Source organism: Photinus pyralis, unplaced genomic scaffold, assembly GCF_008802855.1.
Source record: "Photinus pyralis isolate 1611_PpyrPB1 unplaced genomic scaffold, Ppyr1.3 Ppyr1.4_LG2, whole genome shotgun sequence".
NCBI classification, from domain to species: Eukaryota; Metazoa; Arthropoda; class Insecta; order Coleoptera; family Lampyridae; genus Photinus; species Photinus pyralis.
This window is the reverse complement of record NW_022170403.1, coordinates 15,275,323-15,288,279: the sequence shown is the minus strand read 5'-3', so window position 1 is coordinate 15,288,279 and position 12,957 is coordinate 15,275,323. Positions and strand designations below refer to the sequence as shown.

General features: G+C 37.6%; 1 protein-coding gene across 2 annotated transcripts in view; it reads left to right on the top strand.

Moving 5' to 3' along the window:
- The first annotated feature begins 9,099 nt into the window (after positions 1 to 9,099).
- LOC116163321 (neurogenic protein mastermind-like) overlaps positions 9,100 to 12,957 on the top strand; it is a 37,944-nt gene continuing 34,086 nt past the window's right edge. Inside the window, exons 1-2 of one of the 2 annotated variants that reach the window (XM_031477203.1) lie at positions 9,100 to 9,295; positions 11,536 to 12,813. In XM_031477203.1, the coding sequence (XP_031333063.1) occupies positions 9,113 to 9,295; positions 11,536 to 12,813 (1,461 nt within the window). In that variant the 5' untranslated portion in view covers positions 9,100 to 9,112. Of the gene's footprint in view, positions 9,296 to 11,323; positions 11,345 to 11,535; positions 12,814 to 12,957 lie in introns of those variants that run through there. The other variant, XM_031477204.1, reaches the window with a different exon arrangement.

The following is a 12,957-nucleotide window of genomic DNA, read 5'->3' as shown; positions in this document are numbered from 1 at the left end:
CTTGCTGAAGGTGTTTATCGCCATATCGCATTTCGAGTCGCGCTACTATTTGTTGGAAGTTCTGTTGATCCTCGGGGATAGTCCGCAACACATCCAGAGCATCTCCTCTCAGAGCAAGAATCAGGGCTGTAGTTTTGTCTTGAAGAGTCCATTTATTTGCCGCAGCCGCTGCTTCAAACTGTCGAACGTACGTGGTCCAAGGAATCTTACCATCAAAAGTAGGTGGCTTTATTCGGGCTTGCTGAACGTCGCCTTCTACTCTCGTATTTGTTTCTGGGTCGACCTTCTTGTAATGAGTAGACTGTGGCACCTCAAGAAGACGGTCCATCAGTAATTCATCTGGGGCACTACTAGTACGCTCTTCCGTAGTCAGTCGCAAGAATTGCTCGCGCAGCTCTTCATACTTGTGCTCAATCTCGACGAATGTTGCTTTAAATGTTTTGGAAACTTCCGTAATTCTATCTTCAACTTTTTCTTCAATTGATTTAGAGACTTCTTCGATAATCTTTCTAGAATTTTCCTCCATCTTTTCGAACTTCTCGTCCATTTTCTCGAACTTTTCTTCAATATTTCTAGAATTTTCTTCATTAATCCTTCTAGAATTTTCTTCCAACTTCTCGAACTTCTCTTGAATATTTCTAGAATTTTCTTCATTAATCTTTCTAGAATTTTCTTCCATTTTCTCGAACTTCTCTTCAAAATTTCTAGAATTTTCTTCCATCTTCTCTTGGTTGCTTTTCATTTCTTGTTGCAACACCTGTTGGCCATTTTGGATTTGCTGGAGCAAATTGAGCATCGTTTCTTCCATTTTAGCGGCAGCAGATCTTGTTACAGGCATACACAAGCAGCAGCACTTAATTTAATCTTACTTTTAATTTAATTAATCCCACTTCTGACACCAATGTAACGTGATTTATAAATTCGGGTTCGATTTATATCAATATTTATTAAACAAAACTAAAACACTATAAAAACCGTACAATTTATATCGATTATTATATCACACACACTTCGCAATTTATATTTCCGTGCTCGATCTCGTTCGATAGTAGACTGCCGCGATGTTCGGTCCGCAACCATTTATACACGCAAGCAATGTAAGTCCCGAATATTCTAGAATACGCGTAGAAAATTCCAGAGCGCTAAAGGCGACGTCACGTCTGGAGCAATTCCGTTACAATATGATTGGTACTGCCGGGTTCTGTTTTAGGTGAATGACACCGGCACTTCTGAATACTTGGTCCGTCAGTGCGGTATGATACTTATTCTCGATGTGGTACACGAGATGTGACACGGCCACGACCCCAGTACACCACTTTCGAGCTTGAAACAGAGTCAACGCTCGCAAACTTGATGAATGCGGGTCGGAGGCCCCACGGTTTCCAGTTTCCGTACTTTGGCTCGCTTCGTATTTAAGGACAGGACTGGACTGGATTGGTAAGGGCCCCGGGCGCGCAATGATTAAAAGGCACCCACACTCAAGGGATCCTCCTTTTATACAGCCATGATTACGTATAAGAATAGGAAGTGGAAATAACACTTTGTTATCATTTGTTATGGTTAGTTAGCGACATCTAGTGATGGCAATGTAGTGAATTTGTAAAGAAGCGTTTACACCGAGGTTTACACGCTCCATAAATAAAGGCACGGGTACATTGTAACCTTACAGCGTTTACGTCACGCTTTCAGCTATTGGTTTACCTAACGTGTACCTCGATACCAAGGAAAAAGTAAGATGAGAATCGACACCCACAAATCAAGGCGCTGGCAATCGACGCGGGAAAATTGCGTAGTTAAATTCCATCAATAGATCAAATCGTTTCATAAGTTACGGGGGTTATTCGACTAGTAATAAACCGTAAATAATAATAATCCTTCGTAATGGGGAAGTCTGTAAAAAAAAATCAGCTTCATTCATCCAACCGTAACCTAGTTTAAATATTTTTTAAGAGCTATTATCAACGTTTTCATTAGGTGTATAACTTATTTTTTCGAAAAATAACCTTTTCGAATTGGTACCGCAAGAAGTACCCGCAGCGCGTTAAGTATTATGACCTGAGGCGGCAGACGGTCGATTTTACCATATTCGGATAGGGCAAAATAGAACTCCCATCGGTTAAAATTTTGATCATTCTCGTTCAGTGGATTTCGAGCTAGCTCCCCTACTATTTGGCCTGTCCGAGTATGCTAAAATCGATCGATACATTTAGTGTACAACTTATTTTTTTGAAAAACAACCATTTAAAATTGGTACCGCAAAAAGTACCGCATCAGCGCCTTAAGTCATATGACCTCAGACGGCAAACGATCGATTTTAGCATACTCGTATAGGCCAAAGTGGAACTCCGTCGGTTAAAATGTTGATCACTCTCGTTCACTGGATTTCGAGCTAGCTCCCCTACTATACCTACTCTTACTTATTTTGTTATAGCCTAACCCTATGGTTAATCTTTGAATTGTAAATATATTACTCTATATGCCTGAATCATCAGAACTGAGTAGTGGGTGTGTCACTGTGAGTAGTGGAGTTAAGAAAAACGTTATACATTTAAAATAAATATTATTTATGGCATACTGGGCTTAGAATGTATTTGGTTCTTTAAAATTTTGTTGCTTCTAATGGCTGTTGATAACCTTACTAACTTCTTCGTCTTAGTATCTAAAGGTTATCACAAAAATGAGTGTGTAGTAGGTATAGCTATACTTATTCTTATTTTGTCTATAGCTCATATACTTTGTAAAGCATAAGCCGTATCTAATAATTCGAAGTTTATTTTCTCGCATTTGTAATAATAGCTGCTGTAGCTGTGGTTGAATTACTTCACGTCATAATTTTATCATTTTCGACGAACAATCAGCAAGAATCAATTCGATATTGTTTACATTTAAGGCCGACGCGCACTAACGCGCGGCGAAGCGCCTTTTTCACTCACATTGATTTAAATAGGTAAATGCTCACTTGAGCGAAGCGCGGCGCCGCGTATCCGAGTATGAAAGCAATGTTAGCGAAAAAGGCGCTTCACCACGCTACGCGCCGCCGCGCGTTAGTCCGCGTCGGCCTTTATTGTCCATATCTCTGCGCGACGCATTCCCTTCTCCCAAGGTTCACTTTTGCTTGTGCACTAAGTATGGACGCAAAACGGCAGGAAAAATTATAAGGTGTTACACACAAATATCGAAAACGCTCAATGAGCGAAAATAACCCACACAACGCGTTATAGCCGAAGCTAAATGACCAAACACCGAAATTAAATATTTTTACGTGTTATGGTCGTTCATTTATGACCAAAACGCGTTGTGGTCATTTTAGAAACGACCACAACTCGTTTTGTTCTTTTGAAGAATGACCATGATACATTAAATTATTTATTAAATGACAACATATTTAATAAACTAGTCTAGCGCCTTTATTTTGAACCCGACGCAAAAAGTGTAGAAGCCTTTTTTGTAGATATAATCAAGACACATCTTTTTTGTAATAAACATTTTTCACTCTGATGCTTACTTTTAGAGAAAAATACAAATTTAGAAAAATAAAATCAATAGTTTAACTTTTCAATTCAAAAATTCTCAATAACAAAGGAACTTTTTTGTAGAGTGTTTTAAGCATTTTGGTCACTGTATACGAAAAAAATTTAAAAAAAATTTGTTCAGGCCGTTATGGCTCTTAAACTTTTGACACCCTCAACAACCTTGAAGATGGTTACGGATTAAAACCAAAATAAGACGTTTTCGATTCCCCATACCACCCTATGTTTCGTCCAAATCGGTTCAGAGGTTTTTTAGTTATCGTGTTCACAAAAAACGAACCACATACACACACCCACGTCAAGCTAAAAATCACTTTTTTGGAGTCTGTGTGCTTCAAAACCGCTCCCGGAAAGTTTACCGAAAACAGTTTACTGAAAAACAATTCACCGAAATGGCAATATACCGAAAGAACAATACGTCGAATTTCAATAAAGCAGATTTACCGAATCACACTTTACCGAAAGGAAAGTTTACCGAATATTAACATACCCATCGAGGTGGAAATGTGCTCGCCCGAAAAGATGTTTTTTTTGTGTAAAATTCGCCATCCTCAACCAAACGATCCTACGCCCAATTTGCAAACTGTTGACAGTTCAGGTGGTCCTAGCCAGTTCATAATTTTGCAATGTCTGTTCATCCGCCTGTCTGTCCGTTAACACGATATCTCGAAAACGAACGGTTCGATTACAATAAAATTTTGCAGGTGGATTCTTTATCAAATTTTTAGATCGGAGTTCGTGAATTAGCAATGTAGGTAAAAAAAATTAAGGCCACGATCTTACTGATGGTTGGGTCAAAACTTCGAACGGGAATTGCTACTGAACGAGACGTCGGAATTTGGAATATTGTTAATGTACAATTATATTAAACAGGAAAGGTCCAAGATGACATTGCTGATACAATTATTACATTAATACTATCAATAGTTAATTCTATTAATGTGAAAGTTTCTTGATTATGCACCGTTTACGAGTTAATTTGAAGTCTCCTTCGTTTAATATTTCATTTTTTTTCAAAACGGGAGACATTTTCGGTGATGTCGGTAAAACTGCTTTTCGGTAAATTGAAATTCGACGTATTGTTCCTTCGGTATATTGCCATTTCGGTGAATTGTTTTTGTTTTTCGGTTAACTGTTTTCTGTAAACTTTCCTAGACCCCTTCAAAACGTCCAGAAAACGTATAATATTGGCATATCGAAAATTTATCACGATTACAATACTTTCCTTTATACATATGTACCTACTTCGTATGTAGTCGGGAAGTAAAAACTATAATACATTTTGAAAATAACGTGATGTAGAGGTGCCAAGTTGAACAATCAAGCAGTTAGTGCAACTGTGAGGCCTTCTATTAACGTTCTCTTGTTATTAAAAGTTAAAGTTTGGTACCGTCTGAAGAGCCATCGGCAACTCGTCATTTTATTCATCAAGTTAATGTTGTTTGTCATTAATTAGTTTTGTGTACATAATCTGTCAGTGTTTGTGTGTGAAGTTAAATGCAACTTGTTATCTTTATACGACCAGATTAGTAAGAAGTCGGAATCAATTTTTGTCATTGTTAATCAATTAATTGTGTGTTTATTGGAATCCGAAAGTTGAGTTTGCGCAGCCTGCGCATCAGCCTGCGCATGCGCAGTTTATTTGTCAACATTTTCGTTGGCTCAGGTGCTAGAGCTATACGCTCCCGAATGCAAAAAGAACGAACTTAATATTTTGAAAACTGTAGGAGTAGTTAAGGCCTCGAAGTGGCTGCAATAGCACACCCAACTTGGTTGGAAAATGCGCTAAAAACTAACTTCCAGCATTGAATAATAGTGTTTCTATTTAATGCTTCCAGCGAGTTTCATTTACTAACCTTTATCTGACATCAGTACTAAATCAGTAAACTTTTATTTGTTGGTGGTGTACGGGACAAATTCGATACATATTTGTATGGTATGTTAGAATGGCACGTCAGTTTTTGTTTTGCTAGAAATATAGGATTAGCCTTATTTAATCAGAAATTATTATTTCTACATGTTATCGAATTACTGTCCTCTTCACCCTGTCGAAAATGTCAAGGAAAGGTTCCAACAGAATTAGGAATTTACCTAATTCTTATCACTTCACAAACGAATCTCAATGCTTTAGTACTCTTTTTTGTTTTCTATATTGTAATAGGGAGGTTCGACATTTTGGTATGTGTTTTATTTTAACTGAAATCGAGAGATTTTGCTATTAAAAAACGATCAGAAAAAAATTGGGTGCAAAATATTGATTTTTACGTCCGCTGTTATGTAAACACTTTAAAATCAAGGGTCGGCGCGAAGCAAGTAAACGTACCTGTGTGCGAGACTACCCCGTGTGACGTCAGTAGCCAGAAACATTCGTATACTTTGCCAGCACGGCGGCAAATGTTTCTGGCTACTGACGTCATGCGGAGTAGTCTCACGCACAGGCACCTACGTTTTCTTGCTTCGCACCGACCCTTGATTTTAAAGTGCTTACAGCGGACGTAAAAATCAATGTTTTGTACCCAATTTTTTTCTGATCGTTTTTTAATAACAAAATCTCTCGATTTCAGTTCAAAAATGTCGAACCTGCCCATTCGTTATACTTATGTAGGTTTCGTCCCCAGAGGAGGCGCGAACTATTCCCGAAATTACAATAATCTTGGGAAGAGCCGCATACAGTCGAAAAGAGGCTAAACGACATCATGGAAAACCAGTGGTGATGCACATAAATCGGTTGCCTCCATAAGTGGGACAGATCAAGCCCGAGGAACAGGAAGCAACGAATGTGAATCAAGAGACCACGACAATCCACTTTATAGCGGAATTATCGCACTTTACTCTGGAACTCAAAGGGCGCGCTTTCGTGTTGTCCGTGAGGAATCTAAATTGTTTGAATGTCAAGACGTCCCGAGGTATTTTATCTGTGGTATTACCATTACTTTTTGAACGACCATTTATTTCAGTCTTACAGAATACATACAGGGTGGTGACTTGCGTAACGCATCATAGGGATTTCAATGTAAAATTCATAACATGCGATTATTGGCTCCCCAAATTATTTTAGAGCAAAAATGTATTTAGGTTGTTTGTAGAAAAAAATTTTTTACGTCACTCAGTCGTATTAGTTTTAAATTTTTTGCATAATAAAGACGGAAATTGGAAAAATAAAATCCCCATCTTTTTCAATAATCTGTGATGCCATGGAATTTTATAATACAAAAACTACGCCAATATCCGTCACGCCATGGAATGTCTGCTATAAAACAAATCAATTTCTATCAAAAAGTATTATATTTAGAACAGCGAATTCAAGACCAAATTACTAAAAACGGTTTCCTAATAATAACAATTTACAATAAATGTTCGAATACGTCTCCATTAACTGCAATACAGTAACCAAGTCCATCATAAAATCAATTTCGAACTGTTGCTAATTGATAACTGGATATCTTTTTGTTTTAGAAAATTCCATGGCATCGCAGATTATTGAAAAAGATGCAGGTTTTATTTTTTCAATTTTCCGTTTTTATATGAAACAAAATTGAAAACTAATGCGGTTGATTGGCGTAAAACCTAATACATTTTTGCTCTAAAATAATTTGGGGAGCCAATACACGCATGTTATGAATTTTACATTGAAATCCCTATGATGCGTTACGCAAGTCACCACCCTGTATAGGTAACAAAAATGCATCAAATTCAAGTCATTGAGATAATGCTCTTCGTTTTTTCCCCAACGATCTTGGTGCATGAATAACGATTTTGAAATGTTTTGATCAAAATCCAATTGGCCTCAGAAAAAGAATTCAACATCTTTGTATCACACACGCGCTTATCAAATGTGCACGTGATGTACTCTTTTAGCATCAAGATAATCCCTTTGAAAGCTTTTACAACTCCAAATTCGTATTTAAAGAATAATTTTGGGTACATTTTGCTCTAACACTTTTGACCTAGACCACAGAGAAGAGTTATATTGAATTATTAAAGATCTACGAGTCATAGGGAATAATCTATCGAAAGTCCGAACTCGATACATGACCTAGGGAATGAAATATGTTGATACCTATTATATTGAACCCGCAGTTTTTCCTGTTCCTGATTTACTCGAAGTCATATAACTTTTGTTTCTGTTGAGCCAGCTTCCTGAAAATCAATAGCGTGAAGTGTCCGTCCTTAATGTCCAAAGTACTCGTACACCAAATTTCAACATAATCGGTCACATTTAAAAAGAGTTATAACGCACACGGACGGACGGACGACAATACAAACGTATAAAGGATCTGATGAGGATCCTTAATAAATACAGTACAAAATAAAAAGAAACTAAACATTATAATATTAAATGTCAATCAAATCAAATAGATATCAAATTAGTGTATTTGCGGTGTTTTTCTGCATGTGTTGTTATTATTATTATTTAATGTTTTTCTCGCTTAAAGCGGTTAACTCACTCATGACGGGTAATTACCAAGTCAAAGGTAAGTATGTTAATTATTCTAAAAATTTCCTGGTTATGGAAGCTGTTTTTAACAGGACTGCCTTTTGTATGATTGTATATGGGTGAATGTCGAGATTTTTCAGATGCTGCAGGAAATGTTTATTGGTAACTCCAGTAACTGACACGATAAGAGGTACTATTGTTACTTTGTGTTGTTGCCATAATTCTTTTACCTCGATGGCCAATGGTAAGTGTTTTGTAATTTTCTTTTGTTCTTTAGTTCTTACATTTGTGTCGTTTGGTATTGCAATTTCTATTAGAAATGTTTCGTGACGTATTTTGTTTATCACTGTAATGTCGATTACTACTGACTGTCGTATGTGTGTGTATACTGTCCTGTCCCAATAAAGTTTGTGTGTTTCGTTTCAAGTACGTTATGTGTAATATGGCATCTTTGATTCTATAAGTTTGCGTTATTGTATGCTAGTTCTTAGTGTATGATTCTAGCAGCGATGTCGTGCCTTTCGGTGTATTCTGTACCCGCTAGTAGTCTACATCCTCCTGTTATATGGTCGATGGTCTCGGTAACTTGTTGGCATTTTCTGCACGTAGGTATCTGTCTCTATTGGTTCTTTGGTAATGTACTTTCTGCAATTACGTGTTGCTACGACGTTATCTTGGATGACTAATATGAATTCTTCGGTTTCAGGAAATAATTGACCCTTTTTAAGCCATCAATGCTTCCCGTGTAGCGCTTTTTTTGACCATTCTTCCTTTTTTTTGTGTTTCTGTCGGTGAATGTTGCTGTTGTGTATTTCTTTGGCATAGATTTAGGGGTATGTATTGTTTGTCTGATTGTATGAATGTCTAAAAGTCCTCTTCCTCCATCACTTCTACTGATTGTAATGGGTTCTATGCATGAGTTGGGATGTACTATGCGATCAAAAATGAGTGGCTGTCGAGTCACCTTTGGAATTTTTGTTTGCATGTGAAATCGTATTTAATTTGAACTTCCAAAGGCGACTCGACAGCAACTCATTTTTAATCGCCCGTTAGCTTTCGATGTTTGGTGAGGTGCGTCCTGTTTAACCTGTTAAATTCGTCTATTTCTGTCTGTGACCATTTGATTAGTCCGAAACTACACGTAATGGCCGGTATCGCGTATGTGTTTATCGCCTTAAAAAGGTTCTTGGAGTTAAGTTTGGACTTTATCAGAAGTGTTAGTCTGTGTTTGTATCTTCCTTTCAATTGTAGTTTTATTTGTGTATGGTTGATACATGTGTTTTGTTCAAAACCAAGATACTTGTACGTTTCTTCTGGTCGTAGGGTGGTAAGTATTTCGCTTTTGAGGGTATGTGGTTGTTGTTCTCTGTCATATTTCCCTTTTTCACAATACAGCAGTTTAAACTTGTTCATGCCAAATTCGATTGTAAATTCTTCAATGATGTTTAAGAATGTGTACTTTATTGTCTGCATATAGCTTTATGTCGTCCATGTAGAGCAAGTGGTTTATTGTATGGAGTATTGTCTTCTGACGTTTGATTTTGAATTCGTATGTCGCGTCATTAAGTATGTTACATAGCGGGTTGAGGCATAAACAGAACCACAGGGTGCCGCCTTGAAATATTCCCCTGTTAATTTTGATAGCGTTTGTTTGTAAGGTGGCAGTGGTGTTGTAGATATTTGTTTTTTTGTAAATACAGTAGCCAACTGTGCGGAATGTAGGCAAAGATCCATGTAGTCGATGTAACATGTGTACCAGAAATGATGTATGCTTTCAATTTGTGCGCTTTCCTTAGGCACTGGGCAAGGTCTTCTTCTGTAATGTCATGATCTGTCTGTTGTGGTAGGTTTTTTGTCTGTCTTCTTCTGTGCGTACCCCTGTTGATGTTAAATATGTGTTTCAGTTTGGACCATAAATTTTTCCAAAAGTCCTGAATACTTTTGCTGGTTGGTAGGGTGAATTCTTTATTTTCGTTGTGGTTGTTCTCTAGATTTTTGTAAATTGCTTTTGATTTCTGTTGAAAAGTCTGTTTTGCAATTTTGTTTCTTCTGATTCCTTGTATCTTCCGAGTCTTGTCGCACCTCTAATAAAGTATTATGCGGGTCACTCTGTAATTGGGCGCAAGCCTGCTGAGGGCCTAGAACACGAGAGGTATAATAAATAAATTAAATTAATAAAAGAATATACTGCCAATTTCTGTTTTAACGTGTCTAATGCTTCTATAGGTGCTTCCTTTTCGTTTTGTACTACATTTCCTACGCGTTTGAGTAAATTATTACTATTAAATTATTATTATTTATTAATCCATTTGAAGACTGTCAGAAATTCATTGTTAATTAATTGTAAATAAATCAATCACGTAATTGTAGTTTGGATAACTAGATAACGTAAATCATTGTAAAACGAAAATTCGAAAAGGATATGGGGTTTAAGCGCAAAGTTTAATCCGGACAGACAAAACCCACTACGAAAGATCCAAGCGCTCGCCATTTGGTATTGGGTGGTGTTAAAAAATAAGACGAAAGAAATTGACAATTGCGTTCAGTGGGTGTACTGTGCACTGTAAAAGTAAATGTTTCAGTCTACTACATTCACTTTATTAACGAGCTCCTAGCGAGTTCATAATTTTGAAATCTCTGTCCGTCTATACGTTAGCACGATAGCTCGAAAACGAGTGGACCGATGACGATGACATTTTGCAGGTGGACTTTATCAAATTTGTAGATAAAAAATAAGGAAGGTCCTTTTGACATCTCTATTACTATTAGTTATGAACCGAATTGAAATTCAAAATGAGCTATACTCATAGTCATATAATACGCAATATCAAGCAGCCATACTCAGGATCTCGTTTGCTATATTTGTTTAATTTATTAATATTTAAATCAATAATAATGTCTACCTGTTACAGCACTCATCTCGTTAGTTGAAACATTATGAGTTATGCAATTGAAATAAAATTAGCTCATTCCTATTTTTATTAACAAACATCAAACTCCCTCAATTTGCTGAGATTTTAATTTGTATTGTATTTCTGTGCTCCTTCGTGAGGACTAATACGTAGGTACCATTATAGTAATAATACCATGGAAATGGTTTCGTCACATTCCAACAACGAATTGCTAATATTAATATTCGTCATTAATTTTGAATTAGGTAAATAAAATGGGTTATGCGGCAACGGAGTTCTGACTACGTTATACAAATGTGTAATTGCGACTTGCCAGAGATAAACTTTAATGTAGGTATATTAGATTTAGCAACGTAACGCTGTTTTAAGCACTGTACCGCGAAAGTCGAGTTTGAACGGTTTATGTAACTGTAACTGTCTTCGTCTTTATGCTGTCATTGTAACAAAACAACTTTATAATGCAAGTATGTTTGTAATAATGTAGTTCTGCATTGCCTTATGCAAATGACGCAGTTCATAAACAAGGTGACAATTACTCACGTTTGATTTGCACTGATAGGAGCCGCGACCGTTACTTACTATTTAACTTCGTATCGTCAACATAGATACCATCATTTCTAATAGTTAGACTTATGTTTTTTCTTTTATGTTGCAGCAACAGAAGTTTTTAAAACGCTCTGCCGAAGACCACGACTCAGGAGTGCCCAACGATGGTTTTGAACCACCGGTGAAGCTGCAATGCACCACGCAACACGGTACCACCGCTCATCAACCCGAGGGCCTCACTAAATTCTCTGTCGAAATTGTTCAACAGTTGGAATTCACAACTTCCGCAGCTAATTCTCAGCCCCAACAAATATCGACGAATGTAACGGTGAAGGCTCTAACAAACGCCTCGGTGAAGAGTGATGTATCGTCGCCCAAATCTTCTAATCCTTCAACGCCCGCATCAAATATAAGGCCAAGTTCGGGCGTTGGCAGTAGTGTAGATATCGGTACGTTAGTCGAGTGCGTAAAGCAAGAACCTGACAACGATTTCGCGGATTTAGACCAATGTGCCGCGGCGTTAGAAAAAGATGCCGCCGTTAACGGTGGCTCCGCGTTCGGTAGTTTCCCGGATCTCATCGGCGAGGATCCTGACGATGAAATTATAACATCGGACGCCTTTAAGGATCTCATTTCCGATATTAGCAATTATCCAGAGTTTATGAAAGACTTTGATTTTGATGAAAGCAAAACGGAAACGTGTTTAATTATCAACGGTTTGAAAGTAGAGGAATCCAAAGAACTGACACAAAATGTACTGGACCATACCAAAAATACCCATAGTCCTCTATTACAAAATCAAAACTACTCCCCCCCGATCTTCGAAGGTCAGGGGAACATATCCAAAAGTCGTATGTCGTATTCCAACATCGATTTTGGAAAGACTGAACTTAGTCCAGCCGCTCAAACCTTAAAGCAGATGGCCGAACAGCACCAGCATAAAAACCAAATGGGCCTTTCATTCAATCCAAACACGAGGGTGCCGAATCCCCGTTCACCGTATCCCGACTTTCAATTTCAAGGAGACTATGGCAGTCCTACCTCAAATTCTAGTTATAAAAATAGTCCGAGTTTTCAACCTGAAATAATTAAACAGGAAATGATATATCAGGGAAATGAATACGACATGAAACGTAAAGGGGCGGGTATGTACAAGCAACAGTATTCACCTTACGGAAGTCCTAGCGCGAGTGGCCATGGCAGTCCAGGTTATCTTCCCAGGAATAGCGGAGGAGGAGGGTCAACGCCCGGAAGCGGCGCATTTGGTGGTGGAACGCCGCCGAGGCCATCATCAGGACCCGGTGGAAACGGATCTGGCACAACGTTACAAATAAACCAAGCACAGCAATTGCATATCAGTCAGCAGGGACAAGGACATTCAATCCAGGTTGGTGGTTTTTCTTTAATAACTAACATTCAACAGTGTTTTCAAATTCTTTAAATAATATAATAGTCAAGATTTCACTGTAATACCTAAACATAAATCATCCTGTTAACCTATTATCAAAGCTCTTATGAACAACGCCTTCAT